Raw genomic sequence first — 17,248 nt, 5'->3', positions numbered from 1 at the left:
TTCTTTCACATGCACACACACACGGGCTGAGCACTGGCTGTTTCAGAAGAGGTTGTCAGAAGTGTCAGAATAAAAATGAAGGTGTAGATCACAGATGTCTATCCAGTAATATAGAAGCGCTGACCATACATCAGTGTCTACGATTAGGAGATAATTATAGTGGAGCCCTGAAATACTTTCTTTCTTCTCACACCAGTAGACAAATGCTGGAAACAATACACATCGCCCTCTTAAGACCAAGAACTACCAGAATGCATTTGTAGATGAAAAAATAGTTTCAACGGGCTGGCAAATTTTGTTGGTGTTGGGATTTATTTTATGGTATTTCTTTTATGGCAGGTATTTAAAATGTTTTTTTTCCCGACTCCAATTTAGTGACATTCACACTTATGGAAAATTTTGCATATTTAGTACTGTAACCTTTTCATTACATGTGAGGAATTTTATTTCTACCTGGCGAAAACCCTCGTATGAAAACCGCATACAAGAGCCCGAGCCAAGATTCTAACCCAAAGCCTCTCAGCAGCGAAGCATGCATTCTAACCTCTACACCGCCGCGCTGCCCACTTAAATAAGTAATGAAGAAAATTTGTAATGTATGAAAAAGCATCCAATTTCAAGCTGGAAGTGTGTGGGCGACTAAATGTGTTTTAACTTGTGCTAGGAGACGTGCTGAGCTGAACACAAACATGTAATCATTTCCTCTCAGTGGTATGAATTAGGGCTGACGATACAACTCATCACCATTAAAAGTTAGAACTTGAAATATGGTTGTCTGTTGCGCCGAGATAGTTTCACCTAAATTGACCCGTGAGTTTAACGCTGTTAAAAAATATTTTAAATGTACAAATGTTTATTGTGGCTGCTGCGAGGCGAGGCTTAAGGGAAGCATAAATGTGAGTGATTAAGTGCGAGTGTGTTTGTGTTGAAATGTTTTTACATTATATGGTGGATTAATTTTTAATCATTATTTTGTGTATTATTATTATTATTTGTATGTGTTGAAATAAGCCACCTCGAAAATGAGATGGAGGATATCCTTGAAAGCAACAAAACAATTTATGAAGGGACGCAAACTTGATTGCTTGATGTGAAATGATGACGTGTCAGATGGGAAAATTGATTGTCTGAATGGGTGTTTTTCATGATGGCTCCTCAAATAAATCATAGAAAAATATCTCAAAAAATGTTAGAGCTATTATTTTGAATTTGAAAACAAAAATAAACTGACAAGCCTTTTTATGTCATGATTTACCTAGTAATTTTTTTGTCTTAACATAATGATATGGTTCCATTGCCAAGTTCATAATTTATATGTCAAATCAATATTCCTCGTTAAAATGAATCAAATTGCCAGTAATCTGTTGAAGCCTCCACAAAAACTTTTTTTTTTTTAAATAAAGAAATTCAGCTGTGTTATGTTAAAAAAACTAAGATGACAAACGAACAAATGTAAAACAAACTGATTTTAGAATATAAGAGTACTGTACAGGGCAAAATTTTGGCTTGCAACATAAGACCAAAAAAAATTTGTGACAGCTAAGAACTCATTTTGGCTTGCAACAGATGACCAAAAAAATAAATACATAAACATTTGTGACAGCTTAGAAATTCTTGAATCAAGGTGCCTGTATCAGAATACACTCTTCTGACCTGCTGATTCGTAACTTGTGAATATTTAATATGCAAGAACCGATAGCAGTAGATCGAACACTTTGACACTTGAGCAAAAATCTGAAGTTGGTTCTCCGATAGTTGCGTCAGATTGGGTTGACTCTTCTCCTGCTATGACAGCCCTTGCAGCACACCGAGTAGCAGGTTCACGATTCAAGGTGTTACAAGCACACCTGTCAAGCAACATGCCAACCCAGATCAGTTGCAAGGGGAAATTTCCGCTTTTCTTCCATCACTTCACACAAACCAGTTTCCGTCCCATCTGTCTCTTTGCTGACAATCACTTCTGAGTTGTGAGACTCCAAGCACGAAACAAACCATGGGTAGAAGACTGCATGATTTAGCTGAATCGTTCAAGGCCACGGCTGAAGAAGGAAAGATCCCCTTTAAATCCCGCGCTACAAAAGAAGCAAAGCAGGAGCAGGCAGCCTTCACAGCAAAAATAATTTACACCCAGCAGGGATTTTAGCTAATCGATATGTAAGAGAGTGCAGGGAAAAATGTCTATTGATTGGGTGGGCAGGGCTATGGGTTAAACAGGAACAAAATCATATCTTTGACACAATCTGTCATGTCCTCTGCCTGCTCGGAGCACACGCGGTGGGCTGAGAAAATGAGCGGTGATTAAAGATCGACATCGTAATGAGCTTGGGAGTAAGAGTTTCAGAGCACACACCGCTGAGGAAGCCCCCCCCCCCTCGCTACTTCTTCTAGCCCTGTGCAAATCTGCCCAATTATCCCAGGCAACTGGAAAAGTGAAGCAGGCGAAGGTACACCAGGGAATTGCGTGACTGCGTGTGCATCTCCTTGCAAGGCTCACCTTGAATAGGCCGTGCTTGTGGCTGTGCTGGCCCAGCCAGACGCCACTTCCTGGGGTGAGTTCCATCTGAGGAGGGTCAATAACGCGCTCATAAATCCTGTCAGGACAAAAGACAACCAAAAAAACGATTATATAATTGTATAAAAAATAGATATCTCTAAATATGTATTTTATTCATATACATATATAAATATATAAAAAAAATTATACATATAAATAAATATATATAAATATATATATTTATTTGTTATTTCTAAACTGTGTAATATTTTTTGCATCCTTTACTACAGGGGTCTCAATGTGTAAATACCGTGAATAATTTCAGATTTATTTTCAATGTGTGTTATTTATGTCAAATCACAGTATGATATTTGTTGATTCTATTGACACAGGGGTATTTCTTAAAGCATGGATGACTTGCTTGTTGAGAGTAGAGTGCAGCTACTCTCCTCAAGCATGACTTCTGGGATTTGCCTTTCCATACAGGGTATTGATATCTGGACATGAGTAGTAGGCTGGATTAAGCAAGATTACTGACAAAGATGTAACAGGCTTTAGTGTTATCAAGGCAAAGAAACTCAACAAGACTGTTTTTATCAAGCTTTAATACGTAGGCAGGTGCGCTCCAGTGGGCCTTGGAAAGGATACGGAGCAAACATTTGTCACTCAAAACGCCCGCTGTGAGACACATTCATAGCGGTAAGGCCTAACTTATAGTGATGTATCAATGGTCTCTTTGTTAGAGAAATGGGCGTCCTTCAGTGATATTTTTTCGTAAAATAGACCAAAATGGGAGATAGTATAAACTAGGGGTCAACAACTTTTGAGACACCGATGGTTACTGGAAACATAAATCACGTGATTGAGTTATAGAGGTGGTCCTCTGTTAATGATTGACATGTGGTAACGTACAATCAAGTGATCTAAATAAATAATACATCCACATTGGGTACGCGTGTTTTTAAATATCCCCCCAATGGCCAACCAGGTTTTCCACAGTTCATCATTTTTGTTGTGTATTTTTTTCCTTGCTTTATTTTGTCCAATAGCTAATTGCCTCGACTTGCAATTTTTAATCCACAATTCAACTTCTAAGGAATTCGGTGAAGGTTGTGTGGTAGTTGTAATTCAAAACATAAGACAGCCATGAAAAAAAATTATAAAGCTCAATTTACTGCTTCTGACAGCAAACAAAGTCACAAAGCAAACATTAAAGCAACTTTTAATTATTTACCAGTATAATCTTTTATAAACATAAAAGCTTAAAAATGACATTTTAATTACTTGTACACAAATGATGTCTGGAATGCCATAAAGTATTTCATTTAAAAGTGCCTTTCAACACACACAAAGACACGGCACAATCAAACATTAAAAACCAAATTCAAAACACATGAAACGTCAAAGTCAGTCTGGTGAATTCCAAAGGGTGAGGAGCAGCACGACTAAATTTCCTGGTACATGGATGACTGGAGAAACAATGAGGATATAAAGCTGTACAGTGTGTTGACAAGAACCTAATGAATGGCCTTTAAAGATAGCAGAAGGCTTTTGAAATGTATTCAATGTAACTGCCAGCAAGAAGTGTTTTAAGATGGCGGTGACATGGTGAGAGGAGGTGGCTCTTGTAGAATTCAGGCCATGCTGGGAGTTTAGGCGGGGATTTGTGGGTGAAACCAAGAAGATTTGAAGTGCCATAATTGATCCCGAAGGTGACGAGGCTGTGAGCGAGGAAGGTAATGGAACAGCAGGTGAGCGAAGGATGAAGGCAGCGCATGCAGAAATGGAACTTTGATTGAGTCGTGGTATTTATGCGGCCGTGAAATGAAACACGGATTCGTGGAGTGGGAAGAACGAGGAAACAGGGCAATTCTATATGTTAATGGAGAAACTTGTTTGCCAAGTGTAGATTTTGACCCAACTTGAATCAATTTAAGTTTGAGAAAATTTGCATGCAACCAGGAATGAATTTCAATTAGCAGCGTTGGGATTGCTGGAGGTGTCGAATTTGATGTCATCCACCTTGTAGGATGTATTTGATATTGCTGATGGGAATGAGATATGCGATGAAGAGGAGCGGGCCTGGAGTCCTGCCCTGTGGAACACCGGAGGTGACTGGGGACAGCTGTTGCTGAGTGAATGGTTAGAGTTGAAGAAAATGAGAGCAGCCAAAAACTGGGAATTAAATCAATTGGATGGCAAGTGGGAGATGATGTTGGGGGACATGGTGGCAAAGGCCACACTCTGATCAAGGAGAATAATGATGATGATTAAACTAGATTCAGCTGCCAGGAGGAGGTCATTAGTGATTTTTATTAAGGCAGTTTCACGGTAGTATAAGTGGGTGAAAACCAGACTGGAATTGCTCAAACTGACTGTTATGGGTTAGCTGAGAATCAATTTGTGAGGCAACTGCTTTCGAAGGTATTTGGGATAAGGATGGAAGACTGGCCATGTAACAGAAACTGTTGCTATAGGATGACCTAAAATGATTGCAATGCAATGATTGCAATTTTTTCTTGATTATGCTTACGATCTTATTATTCTTTAAAGTATTCCAAAGGATAACAAAAGAAACTTTGTCGCTTTTTTTTCTGAAAAAGAATTGAACAACTGAGCAGAGCAATTCTCGCATTATAAAAAAAAGTAATTTTCCACTTTCCATTAAAAAAAGAAATTATTAGCACCCACTCGTAGTATCTCTACTTAGCTCAATAGCTTAGTCACTTTGCTAGGGTAAATTTATTCAGCGTGTATGAAATTTAATCAAAACATTCATTTGCCTCTGGACATCGGTTAAAATGTTGCCCTGACGACAGCACGAGCATGCAAGGCCAAAGTTGCGAGGGCAAGTTTTTTTTTTTTCATCATCATCATAAAAACACTGATCCGTGGAGGGCAATGGACATTACATCCAGCGGATAAATCACAAAAACCTTTTTCATAGCGGTGTTGTTTCAAAAACAGAATAGAGGACAAAAGGTACAATTTGTAAGCCGGAAAGGTCAGCAGTGCAGGTAATTGGCCATAATAGCTCCATAAAAGTTCCTCGGTATACTGTAAATCAGTTTATGCGTTCACCTCAAGCGTGTTATTAAGCTCGGTTAAACTGTATTCTTATTTAACATTGGGTAAAATCATTGCAGTAGAAAATGTGTGGAGGGGAGGGGCTACTAACTCCTCACTAAACAACTCAAACTCCAGCTCAGTCAGCTTCACGGTCAATGTTGAGAGTTTAAAATAGATTTAGTAGGTCAACAAAAGTTGGAGTCAAGGAAATACTGTGACGTTATTTGACATGTGACATTTATGGGTCAAATGCTATTTCAATTTTCCCGAGTTTATCTTCAATTCTACATTGTGTGGATGCGTACATTTGCGAAATGTTGTAGAGTCAAAGCTGTTGTCGCTGTCTGGAAAAGCTGTCACTGCACTAAAGAATGTAGAGGTTAGGCGATTTTTACTCTATTTCGTCTCCCCCCCCAAGCTTCGCCTCTTGTCAGCAGCTAAGCAACAGTGACGGGATTCGCATGGGGCATGTTTGCATTGTTTGACGTTACCAGCGGCACCCATCAACAGCTAATTACACAGGATGTTCACCAGTCGACGCACTGGGGAGTATGATTAACAATGCTCTTTTATCACCATGGTGCAGGTTTCACTGGATGAGCTACCAGAATGGGAAGCACAATTCACCAGTTTTTGTTTGGTTTTGTTTTTTTTACAGTTTTTAAAGGTGATTGTAGCATTGACCAAAATGTTTGCCATAAAAAATCGATTAACAATCCCAACCTTGTTGGGATTATTGTAGTTTGTAATTCTGTTTTACAGGATACTAAATGAATTAAGAATGCCCAATAGTCTCAAGTATTAATTCCTTGGGGGTTCACAAACCTTTAATCAACAATCATAATAATTTCTCATAATTTTGCGGTTAGGTCCAGACTTTGTATATTTGACAATACATTAAAAAACTTTAAAAGCTTCAGAAAAAAAAATGTTATGTCATTTTCTATTATTTATTATATTCTATATTCTATTCTATTATATATATATATATTCTATTTATTATTATTAGCAGTGTGGCCCAGCTTTGCCATGTTGCTGGTCAATAATTAATTTCAAGCACTCGGACAAAGTGTGGAGCAGAATCAGACATATCACTCCATTCAACAAAATAGGGCAGCACTGCTCCACTTTTACACATGTGTTTCTCTTGACCTTTATCCGTGTTTGTGTATGTTTGAATGTGACCTACATCTCAATTTAGATGGTAGAGGCAGAAAGGCAAATGTCTTTGTGATCGTTCCTGATCCTAATTAATAATAATGATAATGATAATAATATGTATAATTGCATTTATATATATATATATAAGCTCTGTGGCCTAGTGGTAGAGTGTCCGCCCTGAGACTGGAAGGTTGTGGGTTCAAACCCCGGCCGGGTCATACCAAAGACTATAAAAATGGGACCCATTGCCTCCCTGCTTGGCACTCAGCATTAAGGGTTGGAATTGGGGGGGTTAGATCACCAACTGATTCCCGAGCGCGGCACCGCTGCTGCTCACTGTTCCCCTCTCCCCCAGGGGATGGATTAAAATCACACGGGGATGGGTTAAATGCAGAGGACAAATCTCACCACACCCAGGTGTGTGTGTGACGATCATTGGGACTTTAACTTTTTTATATATATATATATATATATATTGGACAAAAATGGCAGCAGATACATGGAAAATACTCCATGTTGTTTATGGTATATTATGTGAAAACACAAACAGCTGCTTGTAAAGTCTGACTTGAAATATTGAAGCAGCTGCCTCTTTTTATGTGTTACTCGTGACAGTCGTAACACAGCGAGTCGGTGTACATGCCCAAGGCCACCTGTGTCATTACGATGCAACATCCATATGCTCTCTCTCGCGCTGAACCTTGAGTTAGTTTAACATAAAAGCATCCACTTCAATTTTCATTTTAAGCATAGTGTTCCGTGGCAGTGAAGAAAAAAGGAAAAAAAACCATCATGACAGCCATAATATCAAGCAATCAAAGTCTTGTATATTTTTCTCTGGACTCAAGTTGGCCTATTGAAAAGCTTCTCTTAACACTAAACATAAGGTTGGAAGACGGAATAGAGGCAATTGGCACATTAAACGACACCAACGCCTTTCAGAACAAACTTGGATGCAAGCAAATAATCCTGAGAATCACAGCACTGACAAATCATTGTGGGATTGTGATTTACGTACACATCAATATGCACAAGGCTGCTCATTATTCAGCTGCTGGCTTCTACTCTAGTTGTCAAGTCACGTTCATTCACCCGTTTTAGCGAACATAAAGAAAAACAGACACTTTCATCAATGTGATCAGTTCACTACCAAACACTTTTTGTGGATTTTTTTTCCATACATTTCCCCCAGTCCCTCGAAGTGAACATAATTTTGTTTGTGAGCATTTTCTGAAGAGTTGAGGGTGTTTGTAAAACTTGAGAGACAACTTGTCTGACGTAACATAATTTCATGATTTTTCTTCACCCTTTGGCTTTGGATGTTTTATAAAAACTCAAGCAAAGTTACCCAAACACTTAAATTAATATGAGAGACAGAAAAGTTTTCATAAGAATTTCATGTTGCGGGATGGGAGTGAGCTTGCGCTGGTGTACTTTTTCTTTTCTCATCTTTTTTGGCTGCATCCAAAGCATCGCGAGTTCAGACTCTGTCATTGCAACCCAAAGCATTGATAGTCGATTTCAAAAGGGTATTCGTCAGTCTCTCGTATACTTCTACTTCTAAGTAGTGTGTGAATACATTGAACAGTACCCAAATACAATTCTGTGGTTAAATATACAAGCACAGTGGTTTGCGACTCAAGTCGCTGCTTTGCGCACCAGTTACGTAAATCCAGTGCAAGGAAATAAAAATTCTTAATGAAGATGTCACAAAAAATGAAGTCTTTTTTTTCAACACAGAAAAACAGGGCACAAAAGTAAGTCGCAATGAAAAGCCAAGACGAGTCTGAAAGTAGAGCATATGCAATACGATAGCAGATGTATCATGTTTAATGGACAAAATGACCCAATTCTATGACTTGTTGCCGAGCGAGGACAGGACTGCATTTACTCGCTGTATGGAAATGAAGATAGATCCCGATCAGGTGTCGGCAACTCGAGTGCCTGCCTCCAGAGACGCCACCGTTTTTTTCTCCCTCTCTTTCTCGCTCTTTCCTGGGGCTTAAGGTGGTCTTGATCGATAGATAGGGCATCTGAGAAAGTAATTTCTAAATACATTTCAAGAATATCAACTAAAACGCTGCAGGGGCTTAACTGGGGCTACACAAATTTCGAACTGCTTCTTATCTGTAGGCTACTTAGCGCATGACCTTATCTGCTAATAGAAGCTCCTGTCCTTTTCTGACAATAATGTAACTGGAGTTATTTTCTTTTCAGATTAAAGAAAAAAAAACAACGATGGAAAGTCTTGTAGGGAGTGTATTTATGTATCCAAGTGCCCCCTGAGTCTCCTTGTCACACCTTCTACTATGCCTCATCACCAGCAGAGACCCCATATTTGGACCCCTGCCTGGCTTGGCGCTCTTAATGACACACTCCATCACACCTAACACAAGACAACAGTGAAACAACGTCACACACACACATACACACGGAGGGCCGACAAAGTAACTGGAGCAGCAGGCTGATATAAGCTTAGCGACGCTAATGCTAGCTGAAGGCTGACAGAGTGTCCGTTTCATTGATGGTGACCTGGGCGTGAGTAGCCATATTTGTCACGTAACGACAAGTTTGGGGAACTGCTTCTGACGCCTGGTGATTGTGAATCAAATAATTCTGAATTCAAGGCTGGGCGGGGGGGGGCAAAAAATAAAAGACGCCAGATACTTAATCCTCATCAAAAGCGGTTGGGAAGCTTTGATGAATGTCGTCCCATCGGGCAAATGTTCATAATAGGTTTGTAAAGCGATGAAACAGAAGAAGTGGGACAGTGCTAGGTTTTTGGCTTTCAACACAAAAATTAAAGACTCAGTACCAGAGATTTATTCAAAACTTGGTTGTTTGTAGCTTCCAAATGCAGAGTGAATGTTTAACAAAGTCAAATTTAACCAAGTTGAAGGAGACTCCTCAAGCAGAATATTTAACGACAAAACTGTAACATACAATTAGACATATTGATTAAAATCAATTAATTTGGCATTTTTGAACTATTTTTGCCTCAGTTTCTACCAATACGCCGATTTTTCGAAACTTTTCATTTCTCGTTGAAATAACCCGATTCAAAAAAGGAAGAAAATCAATTCAGCATCTTCACCCAAAATAATTTTGTTCAACTGCAATTTTAGCATTAGCCAAATGCTCCACAGCAATAAAAAGATCATAACGTAGCTGATCTTCACATTACGAATGTTTTGCTAGTCTGATATGCTGGGTAGCAATGGAGAGGAAAAAAAGATATCTGAGCTCACTGGCATCGTAAATGAGGAACGCAGAATGTCATTTTATGGCTGCTGGACACAAAGGTAATACAACATGCATCATTATGAGACTCTCAAGGTGGCTCGCTCTCACTTTCTCTCCTTCATTAGGCAGTGACGCAATGAAACTAACGTCCTGCAATTCAATGTTTCATTTTCATGATTCAAAAGCAAATTGTGACCTTATTCGTCCTTGCACGATGGCAATCAAAATACTGCAAAATGTGATATTACTAAACCTGATTTGGAAATCCCTGGGGGCAAGTCGGCAGTATCAAAATTTGACAGCGTAAACCTGAGGGCGAGCGCCTCACCTTGATCATGTAGCACCTTAAACCTGCCGTTGGCAATACACAAGGGGGTCAGTAGGTTTTTTTTTTTCCTCTGCATTCCATTAACATGTAAAAAAAACTCCATTTATACAGTAGGAGGCACCGAGGACCACCACTAAGCCGATTGGCCTATCATGGCTGAAGTGGCCCAGCCGTAGCAGCAGGGTCTCCTGATGGCGTGCCTTCAGGGGGAACGTTCCGCAGCCAGAACACACAGAGCAGAGCATTAGCCATGCTGGTGACTGCTACAAATATGCAAAGCTTAAAATGGCTTGAAATGACTATTGTGCAGCGGGGAGAAGCACAAGAGTTTTCATGACAATCAACACATGGTTCTGCCTGGAGATAGTTTAGCGCATACTTTTGGCCACTCAGACTATGTATGTATGTATGAGTCAATATGACCAGTTACAGACTTTTGGAAGACTCAATTATGTAAACTGATTCTAATCTTCATCATAAAATTCTCGTTTGAGGCTTAGAGGTCTGCTTCCAGTTCAACGTATTTTGCACTCAACCTCCTGCGGGGGACTACAGCAAATCAGTTTCGGCTTCTGCCGTCTCAAGGACTGCACTCCTCTCTCATCTGATTGTAAAGTGAACGAGAGGACCTGCTTCATTTAGCTGCGAATCAACTCGGCTGTGGTCACGCCCACAACGGCAAACACAATTTTTTTCAAACTGTGTCAAGATGTGTGCTTAATAAAAAAATAACAGCACTTGCTGTAGACTACAAAGTATAAAATATTTCATATTGTGACCAATTATATAATGAATTGGTATGACTGGGAAAACACATATAGAAAATCATATTCAATTACAGATGTGGTTAACCCAAGCTTAAGGTTGCATTAAAACGTCGCTCAAGGTGTCTGATACATTTCAGGAGATGATGCCAAGTCATTTAGCGTGTACATGACCTTTATGAGTGTGACCTTTTAGATGAAAATGTCCTACACAATGAAGTCACATCTAATCTGTCTTCTTTCACTGATAGAGCATTTCGCAATCTTAAGTGGGCCCCAGAGGCAAAGCCGTGAGCAATATTTTTTTTAAACTGATGAATGAAATGCTGTTAGAATAAGTATGGGTTGAGTTTGAGACATTTTAGACTTTGAGACGGAGTAATCGTTTGATCCACTCTCACAAAATGAGCATGTTCAGAGCTCATGCTGCACCCCAAGGAAGGAGCCTTCGAGGAGAAACCAAGCTCTATGTTGAGCTTGGCTTTTATCGCACTTTTAGCAGAACATTGTCTAAACTTAGTTCAAATAAAGGAGCTGGCATCGGGAACTGAGCATTAATGAGCCCCACGGCTTCGGCCCTTTGGGAAACGCTAGCCAGTGTGCACACAAGTTGACCTTCTGCGAGTAAGAAGGACAAAGACAAGGTTGCACAAGACGGGCGGAGTCTACGTCATTACTATGATTAGCAAAACAAAACAAATGCGAGTCAGAGTGACAAGGATATGTGAGACTATAATGGGGGTGTGCCACTAATTCACTTTGGAAAAATATGGAGACGCATTTGCATAATGCGATCGAGTACTGTAAAAGCGTGACCTTGTCCGTGCTCCGCAATAACACTTTTGGAGGTAATGTCACGCAAATGTGTTTGCGTGATGAAAAAGGCCTACAGCGAAGAACTAGCATCCAATAAACGCATTGTTTATCCGCTCGTTCGTAGCCGGCTGAGCAAGATGGATGTATTCATTTCCGAGCATATTGCGAGAGGACTTTCCATGCCCATAAATAAAAGATCTGATGAAGAGCCGACGTTTGCAGGTAAAACGGTGCTTTGCTTATTTCAAGCACTTTTAAAGCCACTACTCATTTTACATATGGTCAGCTACTACCGATGGAGATAACATTATCACAGAAATGGAGGCTCATGAAAGCTATGTTCATGTTTAAGGGCATGATAAGCAACAATGTTGGAAGTCTGAGCAGTGCCATCTATTAAGTTGGAGCAATGCAGTCAGGATATCCTAAGTGAAAAGCCATGTACATGATGAAGTGCAGGCACTGGAGGCTTGCTTTGTTGTTAAAATGACAGAGTGGAATCTGGTGTTGACAGGGAAGCAACACAGTGATGCAAGGTGGAGAAGCAGATGATCCACAACCCCGGAAAAGTTTCCCTGAGGGTCACATTAGACTAAAGCGCTGAGCTGATAATTTGCTGCGTTGTGATGACTGTTTTCAAAAAGTGATTTGCCAGCAAGCGGTGTCACCTGCCGCTACCGGGTCACGGTGAAATGCAGATTAGTAACAACGGGTCAGAGAAGCGAATGTGTCCAACCTTACGCTGATGCTGCCCACGTGTTTCGGAGGGGCTCGGTAACCATGGCGATTTTCACCCCATCCATCCATCCATCCAGCTAGCTAGCTAGCCAGCTAATTAGCTATAGTAGGACTCAGTAAAGAGAATACTACAATGTATCCTTATTTTTCAGTTAAAGAGGTGTTTTTTTGGGGTTGAGGCTCGTACAGTAGCCGGAATTCCAACCCCAAACATCTGAACTGCGAGGCACTAACCACTTGTCAGCTTTGCTGCCCAACAACTGCAAATTAGCATAAAAGTCTGGATAGCGTTTTAAACAGTTATGTTTTGATCTCTTCTTTTTAATAGCCTCCCAGTGCCGGCTTTTATCTCTCGAATAGAGACGGCGAGCAGACATTGCAGCTATAATTAATCGACAAAGCGCTACCCTTATGGGAGTAATAGGCGTCTGGGAAAGGGAAGAAAAAAAAAATCAATACTACAACATAACCCCCTTTGAAGCATCCAACTTTTCATTCGAGATGGGTGACAGAGGCATTAGCACTTCTCAAATTTGCACCGCTCGTTTGCTGAGTGGCTGTCCCGCCGCGAGTGCGTCTGAGGTAGGACAAGTGACGGCTTTCGGACTCTGGGGGGGGGATGACCGAGAGGGATCATAAGAGCATGTTTATAGATCAGCTCTGACCGAGAGCTCTTGCAGAAAAGGGCTTTGACCGTCCAATCGATGAGCGATTATATCATTGTTAACTTCCACTTTATTATGGGATGTGTGTTCCGGGTGCACCACCTCAGAGAAGCTTTAAGAAGGACCATTCCCATTGCATTACGTGAAATTGGTTCTTAATATGTTATGTATTCCCACAGCCGACGCAGTTAACAACCTGTCACTTCAGAGACAGCGGCAGTCAAATCCAGAGTTGATAATAGCCAATACTCATGAGCCGTATCAAAGTGGCAGCAAGGAAATGACTCCAAACGAGGTGTTGAGTGTTTGAAAGGTACCTGTTACAATCCACGTGCAGCAGTAGGTGGGAGGAGCTTATAGTGAGGGCGATTTTGTGCCACTGGCCATCAGCAAGACGATAAGGGAAGGACTCGGTGCGAGGCTTGCCCTTGAAGCGGTAGTGGTAACGGATCTCCTCTCGAACGCCGCTGCTCTCCAATTCAAAGTAGCTAACGGGGGAAGGGAGGAAGGTCAAAAGTCAATAAACCACAAGCACAAGATTTTTCATGAACGCTACAATTTCCAAGCTAAACTTTAGCAGCGAGTCAAACTAAGCATAGCACACACACAAAATGAACAAAATAAAATATTCCCCACACTCATTTTGTGTCTAACTTCAGGCACTTGACCCGTATTCTTGCATTGTGTGCAGCCTCATCAGCTACGCTGAATTAGAGGGCAGCCAGCCAGCTGCAGCGGCGGTGGTAATGGCGGAGCTGCAGGCTCTCAAGTCATGGCATTTTAGCTTGCCCATGGCAGCTGATGACCTGAACAGTGAAACCTTTGGCACAACACCGACATGGTAAACTGCAGAACCGCTGTAAAATGATTGATAACATACAAAACATTTCCCCAAGCTAGCAGCCTCCTTGCCAATTCGAATATACTGAGCTCGACAAGAACGCAGACACAATGGCGTTGGAGCCGAGCCCATTCAATAGCAAAAGCTAAAGAGTATCATGCATATTAATGAAGAGTGAAAAGTGTACCCTTCCCGCAGAATATCAATGTGGGCTACGCTGGAGCGGGACTGTTTGGGAAAATTGAATGAAACAGAGAAGAAGCAAACAGTATTCAAATGTAGCTTGCACAAATATGAAGAGGACAGCGACTGACTGTGAACCTGGAAGGAATTTGGTTTGGAAAAGTCAGAAATGAATAAATTCACATTTTAAAAGGTTGGGGTTTGCTTTCCAGGGTTTGTTTCCATCAAATACAGAAAGTACCCAAACATACTTTACAAATATATGTACTATAGGAAGGAGTGTCTTTTTCTAACCAGAGAACAATAAATTCATCAGGATAAGGCAAAATAAATAAATTAAAAAAGAAAATAAATAAAATATAAATAAATAAACAACCCATAAATAGAATAAATAAACAAACAAACAGGAGGATGCCGAGCAATCACGTAATCAATAAGCTCAACCCTCGTGACACAGCTAATGACGGCCCGCCAGCCACCCACTCAGCTCAGGCTCATAATTACACCACATGAACACTGCATAGTTCATATTAGATCGAAACACAAATAGATAATGACAAACAAGGGCTTTGGCTCAAAAAAAAACATTGATTATCTCAAAGAATTGTATTTAAGAGGAAGTTGTAGCAAAGTGACAGCGTTCCTGCAGCACCAACGTGTGTCATTGGGCATCCCAGATAAAAGGGGATGTAAATAAAGTCAAGGCAGGCCAGCTCGAGCTCCAGTCATCAAGCAGCGTGTCATCATTCCGAGATGAAATGAATCCATCAGCGTGCGGCCGCGCCGGGCGCTGACCCGACAGCTCGTCTTCATCAATGATACTTGTCAGCCAAAGAAGCTTCATTTGCATTGAGTGAAGAAGAACGCCATAATAAAAGCTCTCCAGTAACAGCTCAGTTGATGTGAAACCTTTGTCAAACGTTTATGGAGGCTTGGCTGGATTCACACACACCTTCATCTTGATTCAACTGGTGAAACAATCCAAAGCCATAAAATCCACTTCACGGCCGCCATTTGTTTTATAGAACATTTAGTAGGAGCTGTTGTAATAAGGAATATTTAATGAGGGGGAATAATCGACTGGCAAGGTGTAATAAACATGGGCTGACAGAGAATGAGAGCGAAAGAAAATCTATTTTAGTGCCACTGCACTAAATTTAACTTTTGTAGATTTTAAGGGACCAATTTGGACACTGCCCTTCAGTTCCTCGCCGCTTTGTCCACCTGGACACGTCGTATAGCTGCTTGTCAACCAACTGCCAGCAGTTTCTCACAGTCCCAACATTAAGAAAAAAAAATCTGCTTGTAGAGCATCTTGATCTAACAAGTGCTCATCTTCAAAATGAGCGCATTTCATTCCTCCGGGAAAATATTTCGACTGCCGGGTGTGCGGTATATATCATCTGCGCCCTTTCCCTTCAACCTCGGTGTCACACATCTGCTTTATGGAGGGCAGATGACGGCCAATTATCCGTTCGGAAAGGAGGCGGGGTCAACACACATTGGGACTTGTCAATAAAAAAGGCTGACTGAGACAAAGCAGAAAATGCGCGGATGCCTCCGGTCGCTGATAAGTGGTCATGATACAATGCAGCTTTAGATGTCACAGGAAGAACATGCTTGATGGACCAAGTAGATATCTTGATTACATCCTGCGGTCAAGACTGACAGGTGCACCCGTCTTCACTAACTCTATCGGAGGTTAATTGATGAGTTGAATTTCAGGACGACCATTACAGACAACACCACAATGACTATTTTCACATTGGTCTCTCTCGCTACTACTCCGAGATGTCGGCCATCTTTGAAAGACTGTCCCTGAATTTTTCATGACTAAGTACTCTTAACTGACAAGCGAACCTGCTCAGAATCATCAACAGAGCGAGATTCTCCCAACGGAGGCAGGATGAAGGAGATTTGAAGCGACTCTTGCGAGCAGCGTCTTCAATTACACAAGTTCGAGGAGCTCTTCCTGTTGACAAGCGACTTTGTCAAATGCTTTCAAAAACAAAAAGGAACAACGGGCTTTGAAAGGAAGAGAAAAGCAACATCTGAACGCAAATGTCAGGTATCGAGCTGTTCCAAACGCCGGAGAAAAGCGGGGGACAATTGATGACCTTTCTATCTTTTTACCACTCGGTGGGGTAACGGCGGTATGATTGAACGGCAAAGTTGAACGAAAAACACAGCAGAGAAGAGTTCGAATGAGTACATGAAATCAAGACCGAAAAATTGGGACACTATATCGTCACTGTGAATGAGAGATCTTCCGAATTTCCAGAGTAGCACTTCACCGGATCTGCGATGTTTCTTTTTGCGTTTGAAACTCAGAGCGGCGAAGTGGCTGAGCTTTGAGTTTGTTTCTCACAGCCACTCGGTAACAATAAGCCTTACTGGGCTACTGAGGAGAAGTGCTGGCTGGACAAAAATTGTTCTTGCTAGGTGTACTCAGCCCCAAAAATCAGTACAAAGAAGCAAGGAAAGGGTTTTATGATTTTGCAGCGGGGACTGGGAAAGGCTTGCATTCAAAAGCTGTTTTGACGCTGAGCAGGGTGAAGGATGAGTGGAAATTGCCGTTTCCTTGTAGCCGAGCTAGCTGAGAAGGTGGGCGGGAAAGGAGGATGACAAAGGGAATTATGGCGCGGCCAATATGATGGAGCTAGCTGTCGAGTGGATGGTAGAATGGAAGCTCTGCGTTCTAATGGTAAAGAATAGGCGCAGACAAGAGCTCTAATAGGGCCTTCAGAGAGGATTCACGGTTCACAGAGGAACAAGAGTCGAGCAGCCAGAGGTGTCATCTGAGGTTCTGTCCATCTCGCCCGGACTGTAATTACTGCCAACTGCGGCGATGGAGTCTGACTCCCATGGCGGCCTCGTTGCCGACAGTAAACAAAGACTGATTAATGGTTTGGAGTGTCTGTACGGGGATATTTCATGACCTGAGGT

General features: G+C 41.3%; 1 protein-coding gene across 1 annotated transcript in view; it reads right to left on the bottom strand.

Moving 5' to 3' along the window:
* Window positions 1-17,248, bottom strand: part of LOC119119988 (protein kinase C-binding protein NELL1-like) — a 78,460-nt gene that overhangs the window by 48,686 nt on the left and 12,526 nt on the right. Inside the window, exons 4-5 of the mRNA XM_037246544.1 lie at window positions 13,596-13,766; window positions 2,495-2,591 (exon numbers count right to left, since the gene is read on the bottom strand). Coding sequence (XP_037102439.1) covers window positions 2,495-2,591; window positions 13,596-13,766 — 268 coding nt within the window. The remainder of the gene's footprint in view (window positions 1-2,494; window positions 2,592-13,595; window positions 13,767-17,248) is intronic.

This window comes from Syngnathus acus, chromosome 3 (genome assembly GCF_901709675.1).
Source record: "Syngnathus acus chromosome 3, fSynAcu1.2, whole genome shotgun sequence".
NCBI lineage: Eukaryota > Metazoa > Chordata > Actinopteri > Syngnathiformes > Syngnathidae > Syngnathus > Syngnathus acus.
This window is presented reverse-complemented; position numbering and strand designations above follow the sequence as displayed.